The sequence below is a fragment of the Asparagus officinalis genome, chromosome 8 (genome assembly GCF_001876935.1).
Source record: "Asparagus officinalis chromosome 8, Aspof.V1, whole genome shotgun sequence".
Taxonomy (NCBI): Eukaryota; Viridiplantae; Streptophyta; class Magnoliopsida; order Asparagales; family Asparagaceae; genus Asparagus; species Asparagus officinalis.
The window spans coordinates 30,902,224-30,922,228 of NC_033801.1; the positions used below are offsets into that span (position 1 = coordinate 30,902,224).

The 20,005-nt window shown below is 41.0% G+C and overlaps 1 protein-coding gene across 1 annotated transcript; it reads right to left on the bottom strand.

The window, feature by feature from the left end:
• On the bottom strand, nucleotides 8,347-11,043 carry LOC109822965 (cyclin-D5-1-like). The gene is made up of 5 exons (XM_020389250.1): nucleotides 10,662-11,043; nucleotides 10,473-10,559; nucleotides 10,020-10,311; nucleotides 8,912-9,045; nucleotides 8,347-8,801 (listed from the first exon to the last, which is right to left on the bottom strand). The coding sequence occupies exons 1-5, from the start codon at nucleotides 10,899-10,901 to the stop codon at nucleotides 8,658-8,660; spliced, it is 897 nt and encodes a 298-aa protein (XP_020244839.1). The 5' UTR covers nucleotides 10,902-11,043; the 3' UTR covers nucleotides 8,347-8,657.

Here is a 20,005-nt window from a genome sequence, read left to right on the forward strand (position 1 = left end):
CAAGAGAAGAAAAAGAAAATTAAAATAGAAAAAAACTTTTATTTTATTGCAAAATTGAAGTTTTATAATTTGGAAGGCCTTCTCGAAAAGAGTAGCACTCCTCTCCAAAATAAAATTTATGAAATTTTTACATATACTTTACCCTTGCTCTCTATCTTTATTTATAGTCTACAACAAGTAACACCAGCCCTTTGATCAAACTTAGGTTCTATAAAATCAAAATCAACCATTCATTAGTTTCTATTAGAAACTAATGAATTAGCCAATCAATTAGCTCATCGACTAGTTTGTAACATGATTTTATTATCTTTGTTGACTTATTGACTCATCTCTTCTTAGGCTTTTGAGCTTTCTGAGCTTCCTTTAGGCTTCTTTTAGGATTCAAGAAGAGATATTTTGGGCTTCTTTAATCTTTTATTTGATAATTTCTTTATATCCTGCAAAATCATGAAACACACGATATAAATAAGTATATTTATTTAATAAAATAGATAATGAGAGTGGAAAAGTGCAATAAATTTAGTGATCAACAAAGTTATACTTAAAGTAGTAGTTATGTGGATTGTGGATGAAAGAAGGTACGATAATGTTGGAGCATCTGAGCAACTTTAACAGGACAGCGACTGAGTTAACGACCATAGGGTCAAAGATTGAAGATGATGATAAAGCGATAAATTTTGCTTAGTTCTCTTCTAGCAAGTTACCGATATCTAACTATAGATAAGGAAACAATCACCATAGTCGAGGTCAAAACAGCGGTTTTCATGGATGATTTTCAGCAGAGATAGGGTGTTAGTGATGAGTCAGGTTCTACTATTAGATTGGTAGCAGATTTGTGAGGGAGGTCTTCACATAGGACAAGTTTGCGAGATAAGCAATGCTTCTTTTGCAAAGGGAAGGGTCATATTATTTTTTTTATTTTTTATTTTTTTTTGCTTCAAAGATAATAGTGATTGAAGGGGCAAAAGATGAGGGATCAGGTAGCCTAAACTTTGTATGCATCGGGTATCAAGGGAAATCAACTAGATGATGCATTGGTAGTTTCGGAGGAAGAAAGTCAGCAACTTGAGGTGTTGATGGTTTCTGAGAACAATACTTTTTGTGACAGTTGGATATTGGATTTTCGAATACCAGTGCATGTATGTTTCTAAACAAGCCTGTTTGACTCCCTAGTGTAAGGAGTAGAGACTATCTTCACGGTTGATGACACAAGATGTGACGTCCCGGCTATAGGAACAGTCATAGTGGCATGAAGAAGGGGGAGCATGGTCGCCTTATAGAATGTTCGATTAATCCCGATGGCATGGAAGAATCTAATATCTATTAGGGTGCTTGACGTTATGGTATACCGAAACCAAGTTCACAGAGAAGTCATCACGGTATACCAAAATAGGGATCATGTCTTAGTTGTGAAGAAGTGTAGAGATAAGTTGTATCGGTGTCTGAAGGAACCGATGTTTAAGGTGGAGCTTCATCTTCAAGATGGTGTACAACCACAAGGAAGAGTAGATGACAACTAGGTTCTGAGGGAGAGCTAAAACGGGAGTTATAATTTAGGTGGAGGAGTCATGAAGTAGTCTGCAACAAGTCGACAGTCAAGCTTGGGGAGTCAGTAATGGATGTTGGTGTCAAGTCATCAATGACTTGACATTAATGCATGAATGGTGAGTGCTCTTCTCCCTTTGAGAGAGGGGGATGAAAGCAATTTCTCAAAGGTGTTCGTTCTCTACAATTCAAGAAGTTTGCAGCAAAATTTACAAGGAAGGATCGATGTTTCCGAAGGTGGCTTCATATAAGCCTAAGGTGGAGATTATTTGGAATAGCTTTGTATTTCAAGAAATCCTAATTGGACTTAATTGGGTATTGAATTTGCTTGGAAAGAACCTATTACAAGTGGAACTGAATTCTAATTGGAAAAAAAAAATAGAATCGGTAATCCAAGTCAAAGAAGGAGTCCTACATGAATTCAAGAGAGAGGGAAAACTCTATGAATACCACTTACGAGGTCCATTGTAAATCAAGCCATAGGAAAGCCAAGGAGAGTTGCTTATTGTAAGAGAGAAGTAGAGAGAGTTAAGGAGAGAAATCTAGGGTTTTGAGAGATTGTTTGGAGAAATTGAGAGAGGGTTCTTGTGGAATCTTAAGGGATCACAAAAAAGAGTTATACCGTTGTAATATCTAGAATAATAGAATATTCAAATCTCTCCCTATAGACATGGATGATTGTCGAACCACACAAATCCCGTGTCTTTATCTCTTGATCTATTTGTTGGGGATGCACAACCCCCCTGATGCGATTTGGAAATAGAGATTTAGGAGAGAAGAGAGAAAATCAAACAATCTCAAACACACAAGATTTACGTGGTTCGCTTCTCAATGTGAGAAACTACGTCCACGGCCACCGCAGGAGAAAAATTCACTATTTTTCGTCACTTTACATCATGCCCTAGCCAACCCTTTTATAGACTTAAGGGTTTAACCAATAAAAAAGGAAACAGAACAAAACAGGTTAAAAATCGAAACTGGGCCAAAACCCGACTCCGGTCGACCGCAGCACCACGTGCGGTCGACCGCGACGAATCCTATTCCTGATCGAGCTCTCTGGACTTTGGGCGGTCGACCGCAGCGCCATGTGCGGTCGATCGCGATGCTGTCTGCAGTCTGGACTTGCTCTCTGGACTTTTGCCGGTCGACCGCAACGCCATGCTCGGTCGACCGCGATGAACTCCTGGCCTGTGTACCCAGCTGTGCACGAACTTCTCCATCGTCGATCATGTTCCTCCTGTTCCAACTTTGTTCCTCCTCTCTTCTGAAGTATAGGGCATGCTTGATAGTTAGGCTTCACATATCCTAATAATCTCCCACTTGGAGACTAACTATCAATCTCTTCCAACTCTCTCTGCGGCGACGGCCTCCATATCATCAAGTGCTGAGGCCAACTGAAGTTGAGCACAACTTCAGTTTCTCTGTAGTGACAACCTTGGTAAGCATATCAGCTGGGTTCTTGCTTCCTTGAATCTTCACAAGTTCCAACATGTCCTCGTCCAACGCTGATCTTATGAAGTGGTAGCGGACCTGTATGTGTTTGGTCCTTGCATGAAAAGCGGGATTCTTTGCCAAATGAATTGCGCTCTGGCTATCACAATGTAGGACACTCTTCTCATTCTTTTGTCCCAGCTCCTCCAAGAAACCCTGCAACCATATCATCTCCTTGCTTGCCTCTGTCACCGCAACATATTCAGCCTCTGTCGTTGATAAAGCAACGATCTTCTGCAACTGAGAAATCCAACTAATAGCTGTAGAGCCCAAAGTGAATACGTATCCTGTAGTGCTTCTTCTCTGGTCTATCTCACCAGCATAGTCTGCATCAACAAAACCCTGTAGGACTAACTTGCCTCTCCTGAAGCATAAGCAATCTTCTATAGTACCTTGCAGGTATCTCAGAATCCACTTTACTGCTTCCCAGTGCTGCTCTCCTGGATCTGACATAAATCTGCTCACAGCTCCCACTGCATGGGCAATGTCGGGTCTCGTGCATACCATGGCGTACATAAGGCTTCCAATGGCTGAAGCATATGGAACCTTAGCCATGTATTCCTTCTCTTCATCAGTCTCGGGGCACTGCTCCTTAGTCAATCTGAAATGACTAGCTAACGGTGTGCTAACGGCCTTAGCACCACTCATCCCGAATCTCTCAAGCACCCGTCGAATATACTCGGCCTGAGATAGCCGCAGTGTGCCCAAGAGTTTATCTCTACTGATCTTCATTCCCAATATCTGCTTCGATGCGCCTAGATCCTTCATGTCGAACTCACTCGACAGCTGCTTCTTTAGTTTCTTGATCTCTGTCATATCTGAACCGGCTACTAGCATGTCGTCGACATATAGGAGCAGGATGATGTAACTCTTGTCAAATTCCTTGACAAAACAGCAATGATCAGCATTGCACCTGGAGTAGCCGTTCCTGTGCATGAATCCATCGAACTTTTTGTACCATTGCCTTGGAGCTTGTTTTAGGCCGTACAAGCTCTTCTTCAATCTGCATACCATCTTCTCTTTTCCCTTCTGAGTAAACCCCTCTGGCTGCTGCATATATATCTCTTCCTCTAGATCACCGTGGAGGAAAGCTGTCTTTACATCTAGCTGCTCAAGATGTAGATCTTCAGCTGCAACAATACTCAGGACTGTTCTGATGGTAGTCAGTTTGACTACTGGAGAGAAGATCTCTGTGTAATCAACTCCTTCCCTCTGCTGAAATCCTTTAACCACCAATCTGGCCTTGTATCTCTTGGAACCATCATATTCCTCTTTGATTCTGTACACCCATTTATTGCTCAAGGCCTTTTTCCCCGTTGGTAGCTTCGCAAGTTCCCATGTCTTGTTGGTGTCCAAGGATTTTATTTCGTCTTTCATGGCGAGCTCCCACTTGCTCGCATCATCCACTCGAAGAGCCTCATCATAACTTTTTGGCTCTCCACCGTCACTCAAAAGTAGGTAATTGAGATGAGCTCTGGGCTGTAGTGATGGATACTTTGGATTAGGCTTGGGGACTCTAGCTGACCGCCTCAACTCTCTAACGGGCGAAACAGTCTCTCCATCTTCATCTGCCCCCTCTGAAGTGGTCTCATCCATCATCTCTTCTTCTTCATCAGAACTAGCTTCGGGATTGCCTCCACCTGAGGCATCATCTGACTCAAAATACGTAGGATCACTCTGCATCGAGCTAGTGGGCTGAACTGCATCACGGTCTTTGTAGAGGACTGATTCGTTAAAGACCACATCCCTGCTTCTGATGATTTTCTTGTTCTGCTCATCCCAAAATTTGTAGCCAAACTCATCACCGCCATAGCCAACAAAGAAACATTTCAAAGACTTAGGATCAAGTTTGTTTCTTGCATGATCACTCAGATGAACATAAGAAACACAACCAAATACTCTCAGGTGAGAAAGGTTTACCTGCTTTCCACTCCATACTTCTTCAGGTATTTTTGTGCTCCAAAGGCACTGATGGCCCCCGGTTGATCAAGTAGGCAGCTGTGTTGACTGCTTCTGCCCAGAATTGCTTTGGAAAACCTGCTTGTAACCGCATACTTCTGGCTCTCTCAGTCAAGGTTCTGTTCATGCGTTCTGCTACGCCATTCTGCTGGGGTGTACCTGGCACTGTCCTCTCTAATCTAATGTCGCTGTCATAACAGAACTTCTTGAACTCTGAGTCTTCATACTCGCCGCCGTTGTCAGAACGAAGCTTCTTGATCTTCAAACCGGTCTCGTTCTCAACCATAGCCTTCCATCGCTTGAAGACTTCAAACACTTCTGATTTGTGTTTCATGAAATAGACCCAAGTCTTCCTCGAGTGATCATCTATGAAGGTCACAAAATATAACCTTCCGCCGGTGGATGGAACTGATGCTGGACCCCACACATCTGTGTGAACTAACTCAAGCTTCTCTTCTTTAGGGGTTCTGCCAACCCTTTTGAAGCTTATTCTCTTTTGTTTCCCTAGAATGCAGCTTTCACATAGGTCAATATCAGCCGATCTCAAACCTGGTAACTTCCCGTTCGATTGCATAACCTTTAGGCCTTTGCTACTCATGTGACCTAGCCTCTGGTGCCACAAATTTGGGTCTTCACTGCCTTCAGCCACTGCAATGGAACCTCGTGCATCTATCGTCATGTAGAGAGATCCCGTCTTCGTACCACGGGCAACAACCATGGATCCCTTTGTAACCTTCCATGTATCACATGCAAAGGTTGATACGTATCCCTCTTTCGCCAATTGTCCTATGGAAATCAGATTTTTCCTCAAGCTAGGAACATGTCTCACATCACTCAGCTTCCATGTAGACCCATTGAGCTTGATTTGCACGACTCCTTTGCCAACAATATCACAGGGCTGATCATCACCAAGATAGACTTTTCCTAGGTTTCCTGAAACGTAGTTCTCAAATAAATCTCTATTTGAGGTAGCATGAAACGAAGCTCCTGAATCCAGCACCCACGATTCAGTTTTGCTCTCCAACGAACAGATTAGGGCATCATCTGATTCTCCTGAGGCCACGTTCGCTTCAGTCTTGTTCTCCTTGTCTTTCTTGGGTTCTCGACATTGATTTTCATAGTGGCCAAACTTGCCACAATTCCAGCAGTCTATTTCCTTCTTTCCCTTGCGGTTCCTGGACTTTGGCCTTCCGTTCCTCGAGTTAGATCTTCCTCGGCTACTCCCTCTATTTCTGTTTCTGTTTCTTCCTCTGCCCTCAAGGTTCAACGCCGACCCTGAATTAGAAATTCCTTCCTCTTGCCTTCTAATCTCCTCAGTCATAATCATGTCCACCACCTCTGAAAACTTTAGTTTTGATTTGCCACATGATCCGCTGATCGAGATAACGGTACCCTTCCAACTGTCGGGCAATTGACCAAGTATCAAGAGGGCTTGGATTTCATCGTCAAACTGAATATTGACCGAGTTTAGTTGATCCGTGATCTCGTTAAACTCGTTCAGGTGTTCCTTGAATTTCTGGCTCTCGGACATCCTCAAATTAAATAGCTTTTTAATGAGATGTACCTTATTCGCCGCAGAGGGCTGCTCATACATACTGGACAACGCCGCCATGAGATCCGCCGTCGTATTCTGATTCTTGATGTTGAACGCTACTGATTTAGACAAGGTCAACCTGATCGCTCCAAGGGCCTTTCGATCCAATAGCTTCCAATCCGCATCCTTCATATCCGTCGGCTTCTCTCCCAATGGTAGGTATAAATCCTTCTGATAGAGGTAGTCATCCATCTGCATCTTCCAGAACCCGAAGTTTGTTCCATCAAACTTCTCAATCTTGGATGTTTCCTTCTCAGATCCCATTGTCTCTGACCTCAAATCGCTCGCGCCGAACCTGGTCGCTCTGATACCACTTGTTGGGGATGCACAACCCCCCTGATGCGATTTGGAAATAGAGATTTAGGAGAGAAGAGAGAAAATCAAACAATCTCAAACACACAAGATTTACGTGGTTCGCTTCTCAATGTGAGAAACTACGTCCACGGCCGCCGCAGGAGAAAAATTCACTATTTTTCGTCACTTTACATCATGCCCTAGCCAACCCTTTTATAGACTTAAGGGTTTAACCAATAAAAAAGGAAACAGAACAAAACAGGTTAAAAATCGAAACTGGGCCAAAACCCGACTCCGGTCGACCGCAGCACCACGTGCGGTCGACCGCGACGAATCCTATTCCTGATCGAGCTCTCTGGACTTTGGGCGGTCGACCGCAGCGCCATGTGCGGTCGACCGCGAAGCTGTCTGCAGTCTGGACTTGCTCTCTGGACTTTTGCCGGTCGACCGCAACGCCATGCTCGGTCGACCGCGATGAACTCCTGGCCTGTGTACCCAGCTGTGCACGACGTCGGTCGACCGCCGCGCCATGGCCGGTCGACCGCGATGCAGAAAACTGTCTCCTTCGTCGTTTTGCTTGAACTTCTCCATCGTCGATCCTGTTCCTCCTGTTCCAACTTTGTTCCTCCTCTCTTCTGAAGTATAGGGCATGCTTGATAGTTAGGCTTCACATATCCTAACACTATTTTCTAAGGTATATTGTCTTTTCTCTTTCGTTCAAACTTGTCATATCTCGGAGTTTTCACATTGTTCAATGATCTATTGGTCTACAAAGGAGAAAATCTACTCAGGTGTTTCAATGACACTTCCGCGTATTTTACTGGTTGGTGCGCAATATCATTTCCAAATAGTCCTATTGTTATAGTTTCCTTGCGACTACTATTACAAAAGAGCTAACAACCAAATAGATAAATTCTGTAGAAAGTTAAAAGAAACTTATCTAAATTGTTATGTCACTTTACTAGAAGGGATAAAACGTGTGAATTTAGCGTCATATCCAATGAGATATAGAAAAGGCAGATGGGTAAACAGTTTGAACCCTAAGCCTCATCAGCCATTATCCTCTGTGATTAAATAATGGTTTTATGTAGACTAAGAGGGATCAAAAGAAAATTAAAAGCAAACCATATCAAGTATAATCTACATGAAGACGAACACAAAGCAAAGCAAAGTTGCACCAATTTCTTTCCCAAGATTCATACTAATCCAATCACACAAAGACCCCACCTTTTACACTTTGAGCTGGCTACCAATGCACAAACAGAAGTGCATTTCTGATACGCAAGAGGCACCCTCCCATTGCTTTCAATCTTTTCAAATACCCAAGAAAGGAATAAAATCTAAGAAATGGGGACAAAAAATAAATAACGGAGTATAACTCCTCCCTACACTCATCAACTTACAAAAAGGCACAAATGCAATAAAATGATCAAGAGCTATGAACCGAAAGCACTACTTGCCTGTTGCAATCCTATTCACAATAACGCTCTTTCTCCAACCTCTTTGCAGTCACCTCCCTCCTCTTGGCTTTTTAAAATTCAGTAAGCCTTTTCTTTCAACTTTGAGCTAAAGTTTTAACCTTTCCTTGTCCCTTTCTCTCCTTTTTAACACTAATCAATTCAGGGAAGACATTCAAAAAACGTCAAATGAACCAAATACTATAAGCTTATCAATCAACAAAAAAGAAATCACACTTAATTAGAGAATCAAGTCATGCCCCACATTGACAACTACAAAAAAAAACCAGTGCCAACTTTAGAGGGTAACAAGTTAATCATTGTAACCTCCTCCTCCTCTTATGGCTTTTAGCTGAGAAAGAGGTGGCACAAATGTTTGATACTTCCAATGAAACCAAAAGCTTTGGTGGTTTCGACTTCTCCCGCTGAATCATCATGCTATAGCAAGAAAATATATTCTCCTGGCAGGGAGAGAATAAAATTGTATTTACTCACTGCATGGTTTCTTCCAAATTCTTATAATGACTAAATATTTCAAGAAACCATACATCATAGAATAAAGTAGACTTACAGTTTCGAAGAGTTCGCGCAAGGAGACTATGCTCAACTTAGCCTGTAGCGAGTTCTTGGTTAACCTTTCATAGGATGCGGCAAGAATTGCCGAAGCAGCTATAGTGGAGGGGCGACAATCCAGTAAATTCATTACTGCATTAGGACGTAAAAAATGAATCTGAATTTCTTTTGCCAAAGATTAATATCAATCAGCAAGAATAAAATAATGTGATGGCTAATTCAAATGTTCATGGCTATATTCTAAAGAATTTCTGTTTATGATACTAATAAGATACAGATGGAAAATTTTGAACCAAAACCTAGTCAGTAGTCGGTAAACCTGTCTCAATATAACAAGAAAATTTGAGAGATCTGTCTATGCAAAGATACTAATATCCAAAAAGGTATTAGCCAATAGTTGAGAAACTAGTCCAATAATTATGATCTACATAGAGAATCAAGCAAATAGAATATGTCATTTAACAGAAAAGTAATATACAAACACTAGAAGAGTACGAAATCATTATCTAGTCCAAAAAATTCATTGATGAATTTGGATGAAGCAGACACTAAAGTTGGTTCGTGTGAAGGGCGAAGGGAGTCAGCAAGAGTGGAGCTACGAGATCTCTTCATTACTGCCTATCTAACAAACGATTTGGTATGTATGTATGTATACATAATACAGAACATGTATGTACACATCAAATGCACACATGCATGAACAAACACACACAATACAGAAATATTTGTCATACATACATATGTAACGTGAGGGTGAGCCTTGGTGCAACGGTAAGGTTTTTGCCTTGTGACCTAGAGGTCACAGGTTTGGATCTCGGAAACAGCCTCTCCGCAAAGTGGGGGTAAGGCTGCGTACATCTTACCCTCCCCAACTCTTAACAAAATGATCATAGGCTGAGTTCTTTTTGACCTTGTCCTTTTCCTTCGAAAAAGAGGTTTATGCTCTTATGCAAAGAGTAAGGCCGAATAATAAAACAAATTGGTTAATGTACTACACACAAGTCACTTTGAGAGGAAATAAATCTTATTGAAAAGAATTATGAAGATCATGGCATGTTTTATGACTGAATAAAAAATATAAGAAATCACACAGGTGAAACCATTACCTTCAATAATAGCAAATATGAATCCAATCGCTCTAGAAAACAAATCTTTTCTTCCACTTTTACATTCAAATTTGGATGCAAAATAGCCCAAGTATGCAAATGGAGTTACTGAACACATTCTCCATTCCAATGTGTTCAATACAAGGAGCTCCGTCCTTTGTATTACATTGCTACTGAATTGGTATTTTTCCAACTGATACTCTGACAATGCTGGCGGCCTACACTCCTCCATCTTTGCCGCCAAAGATAAGCATGCTACTGATAAAAGTTTCAATGCCCATGCTTTGCTTTCCTATTTCCAGTTTAAGTAAAAAGATCAGCTTTTCAATGCAGAAGATGAATACCAACAACAACAGAATGAATAACGTACATAATTCTCTCGCGTTGCATTTGAAAAATAAAACCTCATACCCAGAACCAAGGAGAATTATTTTGATAGATCTTTTTGCTTACATCGATGCTTTGATGAACCAAGAACCGCTCAAAATAACTCATTGCAAGATACACAGTCTGATACCCAAAGCCAAAGCAAGCCTTCATCTGTACCCAAAAAAAAAAAACGAAACTTGAAAAACCCATTAAATCAAATAAACAACCAAATGGGCATCTAAATCTGATCAAAACGAAACAATGTGAGCTCACTCTGAGAACCCATCGAACGGCTTCCGATCGAGCAAATTTTGATAGACTATCAGCCTCCTCAGGAACCCCAATGGCTCTGCTCTCAAAGCTCTTCTCTCTTAAGACCAAAGCCTCAACGTACTCATCCTCTGTTTCTGAGAACGGCATGAGGACTTCTTGACCTTGGTCTTCGTTGAGATGCGTTATAGTTTCGCTGCAGATGAGATCAGAGAGAGGAAATGAGAAGTCGGAGTCTCCCATTGCTCTCTAATGTTTATCTGTTTTAGTGAGTTGGAGGTTTAGAGAGAGAGAAAGGAATGAGGATGAGCTGCATATTTGGCGGCCAGAATCTCTGTAGCGGATGAGTGGATTCCGGGTCGGTTATAAGAAAGCAAGACGAGACAAAAGGGCTACTCCTAAAAAAGAGACAGTAATGGGGGGTGCGCTTAGCTATTTGTTTCCTTGGCATTTCCCCCCTCATTTTTAGTTTTATATTTATTAATTTCAGAAATTCACTAAATTTGATATATTGTTAAATATAGTAGGATATATAATCTCAGTGGCTTGGCAGTGCATCGATATTCGACCGTCACTGTTTTGCTACCTTCTGGCGTTCTCTCACTAATCTCGCTATCTGCATAAGAATTGTCCTCAGCCTTGACATTAAGCCGAGACTAGATGAATCCAGATCACCTCCCCATCATAATTACACCCTCTTTATTAACTTATTAGCGCCAGCGATCATTTTAAAGAGATAAGCCATCGTCATGCCCTTCTTTCTTTTTCTCCCAAGTCCTGGACCTTCCTTTACCTCTTGTTGGAGGCGTACGCATGGTTGTTTATTGAGATTTTCTTCGCAGCGAACATTTCATCATAGTCTCAACATTGATTACTATTTTTTTTCCCGTCCGAGAAGGTTTTCGATGCCTTACTGCTAGGGGTGCATTCGGTCCGGATACGGCTCGGATATGATGCTTATCATATCCATATCCGCTTACCCATCTCGGATACGGATACAGATACGAATATACCTCGATAAGAAAAATTTATAACCATATCGGCTAAAATCGGATACGGTTACAGATATACATGTGGATATATAAGCAGATATGCATGCAGATATAAAACAAATATGAGAAAACTAGATAGTATTGAGAAAAAACATAGTTCATGTGATACAAAAGAGTTTGTTAATATGTCCATTATAATTGAAAAGTTAAGATTAGACATCTTGATCATCAAAATTAATCACAAATCCATGATCTAAGAATCTACACTATCGTAAGAGTATGACTAATATGTATTCGGATATTTCGGATACGGATACAAATATTTCACTACAAAACCATATCTGTAACCATATTCTATCGGTTATAGATTTGAGTAACCATATTTGTATCCTAACGAATACGGTTACGGATATTTTCTCGGATACGGATACGGTTTAGCACCCTACTTACTGCCCAATCTCATCAGTAGTGTACAAGGATTTTTACCCCTAGTCATTGATCTCACCAGCATTAATGAGCCATCTACATCCGGTCCCCTGGATTTCTGTCCTACATTTTTGACCTTACAAACCATTTGATTTTTCTCAACGGATACTTTTGGATTCTTAGCCTACAATATTGATCCGTCATCACACTACAACTCTTTCATCAAGGTTCTGACGCATGGGCAATTTTGGCGCGTATCATGATTCTCGTCTAAACTCATGCTTCTCATTCCACCATGAGTTTAAGGGTCATTATTCCCTATCCTCTAAAAAAGAAACATGGATATGCTCCATCGAGGTGGAGGCCCAAAGGGGCTTTGGAGCCCCCTTGATATTTGCATGTTTGCAAATATTTGTGGAACTACACCCAACATTATGTACATTTGCAAAATCCATCCTAAAATCTCAATATTGCGAACTAAACCTCAAATCTTCAAAATATTGAGATTGGAGAGGAAGTTATGTATGTGAGTGGGGGCCACACGGCGTGGCCTTTTTCCGCTTCTTTCCTCGTGAACAGTCGGTCCACCCAATAGCCGACTGTTTATATATATATATATATACCTTCACGAGATTCCTAGGTTTTCTAGTGCAAGGCTTCGTGAGGAAAAAAAAAACGCAGAAACAATTGTTGGCTTGGGTTGCTTGCAAAGTGGGGGAGAACGCGGATTTCGGCTGCGTGCAAGGCAGAGGGGAAAACCATGTTGGCTTGGGAGGCGTGCAAGGAGAAAAGTTACAGAGGCGGCTATCCTTTCGAGAGAGGATTTGAGAGATTGTTTGAGGGTTTAGGTTGTATGATTGTAAACCCTAGTTGTGTTCTCTCCCTCTAATAGTAAATATTCCCCTTCCTTGCCCCGTGGACGTAGGCAATTTGCCGAACCACGTAAAATTGGTTGTCTTGCTGTTTGTGTGTTTGTAATAGCTTGTTTAGGTTCCCTCGACAGGTCAGTCCTAGAACTGATGAGAGGAAGAGTTGATATCCCACTTTGTTAAGATATTATGCTTTTGGTTCTTGTTTCCTTGGTGAAACAGGAATTCCTATTGTGATCTTACTATCTTGTTGCGCCGAGGTGCTGCCGATGTGCTGCCAAAATTTTCGCTGCGCACAACAAGTGGTATCAGAACCCAGATTTCATATCTAGGGTTTTGGAATTAGGTGGAGGAAGATTCTTGTGTGAAGCTTTGTTCTTGGAGTTCTAGGCTTCAGTGGAGATAGCATTAGGAGTTGTCGTTGGAGATTTCACTTTCCTCGTGTGGATATGAGATCTATTTGGAATCCGATTTAGGGTTCAGTTGGGTAATTCTTAATTTCTATCAAAGTTTGATTCTTTCTCTACAACTTGGAGTTAGTTCAAGTTGGTTTTCAGAATACCAAAATTTGTGTGATGAAGTATGACGGTAAAATCAACTTTGGTTTATGGATAAGCGACGTACAGGATGCGCTCAATGTTCAGAACTTGGAGGAGACCATCATGGTCCACGAGAGACCACCAAAATATAAAGAGACGATATGAGAAAAGATGAATAGGAACGTTTGTGAGGTGATCAGGTCCTGTTTGGAACAGGAGCTGAAGTATGATGTGATTGGGGTGACATTTGTAATAAAGATGTGGGAAATTCTCAACAATAAGTACCTTACGAAGAGTGTTGAGAACCGGTTGCACTTACTGCGTAGGTTATTCAGATTTCAGATGTCCAGAGGCACCTCGCTTGCGGCTCATGTGAACAACTATACAAAGTTATTGTCGGACTTGACGAATATTGATAAGAAGATATCAGATGAGTACAAGGCTATTATCTTATTAGGTTCCTTACCGGATGAGGAGTATGACACATTTGTGCTCACTTTGTTGAACGGGAGATCTTCTATCAGCTATAGTAAAGTAACTAATGCATTGACGAATTATAATTTGAGGAGGAAGGACAAGGAGACTTCCCGTGCTAGTACTTCAGGCAAAGCCTTATCGACGAGAGGTAGAAGCCCATATCCGAAAGTTAGTAATAGAGGAATGTCAAAGTCAAGAAGCCACCATCAATTAGCAAAAAACTAATATGCATTCTACAAGGAGCAGGGACATTGGAAGAGAGATTGCCCGAAGCTCAAGGAGAAAGAGAATGGCAAGAAAAAGGGCCCGAAGGCCAATGAGGTGAATATTATGAAAGGCGATGATTCCGATGATTTGAGCTTTTTTCTACTGATTACTCCGGAGGTGAACCACTTGGATGCATCAGATTGGATGCTTGATTCCGATGCTACCTATCATGTGACCCCTAGGCGATATTGGTTTGCATCTTTTGAGAAGCTCGATGGGGGAGTTGTAATCATGGGAAATGATCAGTCACCTGGCATTTGTGGATAGGTACTGTGCGGATCCGGATGCACGATGGAGTATTTCGTGAATTGAAGGAGATGAGATTTGTTCCTCAGCTGAAGAAGAATCTTATCTCAGTTAGAGCTTTGGAGGCAAAAGGATTCAAGCAGACCTTTGAAGACGCTATAGCAAAGGTTACTAAGGGATCTTTGGTGGTGATGAAGGGAGTCCGCAGTCAAAACTTGTATTATCTGAAGGGGAGCACCAAAATTAGCCAGGTTGCTTCAACTATTTCAAAGGCGGACGTGAGCAGGCTTTAGCATTACAGGTTGGGGCACATAGGAGAGAAGTCACTGCAGACTTTGTGCAAGCAGAGGCTATTGAAGGGAGCCAAGAGTAGAAAAGTTAAGTTCTATGAGCACCGTGTTCTTGGCAAAAAGAGAATGTGAAGTTCGGGACATCCATTCATCAGACGAGGGGTATTCTGGACTATATGCACACAGATATTTAAGGTCCCACGAAGACTGCATCACTTGGTGGTCGATATTGGTTCGTCACGTTCGTTAATGACTATTTTAGGCGATGTTAGGTGTACACCATGGCAAAGAAGAGTGAAGTCCTAGATATATTCGTGGAGTAGAATAAGAGATTAGAACTGCAGACTGGGAGAAAGATCAAGACGTTGTGATCCGACAACGGTGGTGAGTACACATCAGACCCTTTTCAGCAGCTATGTCGACACGAGGGCATAAAGAGACACTTCACAGTTAGTCATACACTGCAGTAGAATGGGGTGGTAGAGAGGTTAAATCGGTCTTTGTTGGAGAAGATACGATGTTTGTTGGCGCATAGTAGTTTGGAGAAGATCTTTTGGGCTGAGGCAATTTCATATGTGAGCTACCTCATTAACATGCTACCTTCATCTGCGATTGAGGGGAAGACCCCTATGGAGATGTGGTCGAGAGAGCCAGCATACGATTATGACTAGCTCAAGGTATTTGGATGTCCTGCATACTATCATGTGAAGACTGATAAGTTGGAACCTCGAGCTAGGAAGGTCATATTTGTAGGATTCAAGCGCGGTGTCAAGGGATACAAGCTTTGGGATCCAGTTGATAGGAAGATTGTGCTGAGTATAAACGTCATATTCGATGAGGCTTCTATCTTGAAGCTTCCCAGCTCTCATCCGGTGGAGAGCGACCCGACGGAGGAAATATCGTAGGTGGCGGAGATCGATGTAGCTCTATATTGTCCAAATGGTACAATATCCATTAGAGTGCTGACAGAGGTGACGCCAGGCGAGCACGACGATGACGAGGAGGATACGGGTACAGTTTTGCAGGATCAGGGGCTGACGGCTCAGGTTTAGGATTCAATTACGGTTCAGAGACAGAGGAGAGACATATGAATGCCAGCACGGTATACCGATACAATAGTTACGTATGCACTTTCGGTGGAGAGTATTGATGAGTTGGTGCCTACTACATTCAGAGAGGCCAAGCAAAATTCGGAGGCTGATTCGTGGCAGGTGGCTATGTAAGAGAAGATGGACTCTCTTCACAAGAACGATACATGGGAGCTTGTTGAGCTTCCAAAGGGGCGGAAGGCAGTTGGTTGCAAGTGGGTATACACGAAGAAGGAGGACATTGAGGGTACTCCATTGAGGTTCAAGGCTGGATTGGTTGTGAAGGGCTATGCACAAGAGGAAGATATTGATTATAATGAGGTTTTCTCACTGGTGGTGAAGCATTCTTCGATTTAGATTTTGCTAGCTTTGGTGGTACAGTATGGATTGGAGTTAGATCAGTTGGATGTGAAGACATCATTTCTTCATGGTGATCTTGATGAAGAAATATATATGACTCAGCCATTGGGATTCTGAGCTGCAGGGAAGAAAAATCTGGTTTGCAGGTTGAAGAAATCGCTATACAGTTTAAAGCAGTCTCCTCGACAGTGGTATAGACGATTCGATGGTTTTATGCTTGGTCATTCGTACATTTGGAGCCAGTTTGATCCTTACATGTATTTTTGTAAGTTGAAAAGAGGTGCGTACATCTATTTGTTGCTCTATGTTGATGACATGTTGGTTGCCTCTATTTCCAGATCTGCTATAGATGAGTTGAAGGCACAACTTTCAAAGGAGTGACATGTTGGTTGCCTCTATTTCCAGATCTGCTATAGATGAGTTGAAGGCACAACTTTCAAAGGAGTTTGAGATGAAGGATTTGGGTGAGGCGAAGCGCATTTTAGGGATGGAGATCGGCAGAGACAAGAAGAAGGGTAGAATTTATTTGATACAGGTGACTTATTTGAAGAAGGTTCTATATGAAAGTACCCTAGTGCCACTAGGAAAGAACCCTAGAGGGGGGTGAATAGGGTTTATGCTAATCAAATCCGATTTATGCCAATTTAAAACTTATTAATAAGTTATCCTAGCAAATAAGATATGAACAATATAAATGCAAGGATAATAAACCAAGGGCAATATGAACACAGGCAAGCTAGTGGGAATATGAACAATAAGCAATAGACAAAGGCGATATAAGATATGAACACAAAAATAAGTGCGCCAATACAATCACAAACAAACGTTATGATCACGGAGTTCGGTCCCCACGACCTACGTCTCTGCTCCTCACCTCAAGGAGATCTCCACTATCACAATCAGGTTTTCTACGCTCACCCGAATAATGTTTACACCTTACACTCGGTTTTCTAATTCACCGAAAACTTTACAATCACTCACAATGTAAACACACTAACTACCACCTCAAGTGTTGGTCTCTAGCCCGTGTCTCCATTAAGTGTTAGGAATTACAGCCTCTCTTTAGGCATTACCACCTACCACACTCCTCTTGGGATGACCCTGTCTCACACCACACACTCCTCTTGGTGTACTAGTATAATACAAAGTGAATCCTCATAATACAACAATCGGTTTTCTAGTTCACCAAAAACTTTACAACTTACACACTTGCAAATACACTTCACACCCTCTAAGTGTTGGTCTGGCCTGTGTCACCTTCCTCAAGTGTTCGGAATTACCACCTCTCACTAGGCTTTACGATCGACCCCACTCCTCTTGGAATCGTCCCCGTCTCTAACCAACCACTTCTCTCGGTGTCCAAGTGTAATACAATGTGCAACTCACAATGAAGCTCACAAATTAAATTTGTTCTCCAAACAAGATGAGAACTCAATTAAGCACAATTCAATGTTACAATCTCTCATAACCCTAATTATACTATGTATAAAAATACTAGAAGCTCAAGTGGGTGTGTAATAATGAGATTTAATAAAACAAACTAAACTCAAATAAATCTAGCTTTAAGGAAATGAAAAACAAACAAAAAACAAACTAAACTCAAATAAATCTAGCTTTAAGGAAATGAAAAACAAACAAATAAATAGCTAGATAAGAGTTTAGAAAAACTTCTCTATAGATCAAGAGAGAGAGGGAGAAGAGTTGGATGCTCAAACACAATTGATGATCTTCCTCAAGCTCTTGTAAAATTCTCTTCACAAACAAACTTTTAAAACACAAACTTAAACCAAACTTAAACACCCTTAAACTTGTTTTTAAAATTCTTTTGATTATCTCAGAAGTTAGGATATTTGAGGTATTTATAGGAACCCCAAAGCCAAGAGAAAACAAGGTAAAAAGACCAAAACCCCAAAACAGGACAAAGGCTGAAAAAAACTAGCTGTTACAGCATCAGTCGACTGATGGTTTTCATCAGTCGACTGATGAGCTGACCGTTAGAGGTATTTTCTAGCTCATCAGTCGAATGACGACCTTATCAGTCGATTGATGACCTCATCAGTCGACTGGTCAGTCGATCAAAACGAAACAGAAATTTTTTGATATTCCAGGTGATTTCTTCAGTCGACACATCAGTCGACTAATGTCATCAGTCGACTGACTAGTCGACTGATAACAGGTTATCAGCCTGTTTTAAAACAGAAATATGATTTTCAAACTCCTTTTAAAAATAGTAAATAAAATTAGAAAAATATAAAACATTGGGAAATGATTGTAGACATGATAATATACATGCTACAAAAACTGGTTTTTAAAAAACACCTCCCAAAAAAGAAATCTCTTCATTTTATAAAATAGTCCAAAACATGTAAATGAAAAACACTTGTTTTTAACATTAGACATAAACCATGTTTTGAAACTCTATAAACTGATATTGAAGTCTATAAACTAATAAAACAATGTTTTCATAAAAACACCTATATTTTGATAAAATCAACAAATACGTTGTTAGACCCTAGAGGGGGAGGGGTGATTAGGGTCTTATGCTAATCTAATCCAATTTTATGCCAATTAAAACTAATTAACAAGTTATCCTAGCAAGTATGAAATACAATAAGATATGTAAGCTAGGATAAGCAAAATGAACAATGAGATATATCCTATATGATAAAAATATATGCAAGGATATATAAACTAACACAAGGGTGAAATAAACATAAACAAGATAGTGGATGAAATAAAATGAGCAATGCACAATTGGCGATATAAGATAAATGCAAAAGCAAATGCGCCAATGACAAACTCAAACACACTCAAATGATCACGGAGTTCAGACCTTCCGCTCCCCACTCCCGGGGAGAAATCCACTATCACAATCCGGTTTAGAAGCCGGAACTTCTACACACTTGGTTTTCTAGCTAACCAAAAACTCTACGACGCACACTCTTGCAAACCCACTCTACACCCTCACAAGTGTTGGACCTAGCCGTGTCTCCCTCAAGTGCTCGGTTACAACCTCTCCCTAGGTTCGTCAACCGATGCCACTCCTCTTGGGACGATCCCCGTCTCTCACCACACACTCCTCTCGATGTACAAGTGTATTACAAAGTGTATCTCACAATAAGCACAAATACAACAAATGATTGTTCTCTAATATGGATGAGAACACAATGAAAGCTCACACTCAATTGTTACAACTCTCACCAACCGAAATATACTATGTATGAAAAATACAATAAGCTCAATGTGGGTGTGTGTAAACAATAAGTGAAACAAAATCATCTAAACTCAAATGTAAATACTAGCTTAATATAATTCATAATCAATAAGTAATTATGAATAAAAGCTAGAATTGAGTTTAGAAAAACTTCTCTAGATGATAAGAGAGATGAATAAAAGCTAGAATTGAGTTTAGAAAAACTTCTCTAGATGATAAGAGAGAGAGAGAGAGATGGATTGAAGCTCAATGAATTGATCTCCACTTCCTCTTATGGAATTCTTCAAAACCAAACCCTTAAACAAACTTAAAACCAAACTTAAACTCTTTTAAAACTTGTTAAAACATTTCTTGGATTGCTATAAGAACTGAGGTATAAGGGGGTATTTATATGAAACCCCAAAGCCAAGAGAAAGCCAAGAAAAGACCAAAAAACCAATATAGCAACGGCTCTGGAAACTAGCCGTTAGAACAGATTTGACTGTTCGGCGGGCGACCGCCCCGGGCGGCCAAACAAACTACGGCTCTGGACAAGCGACGGTCGACCGCGGCGGTCGACCGCGAAAGTCTCTAGACTTA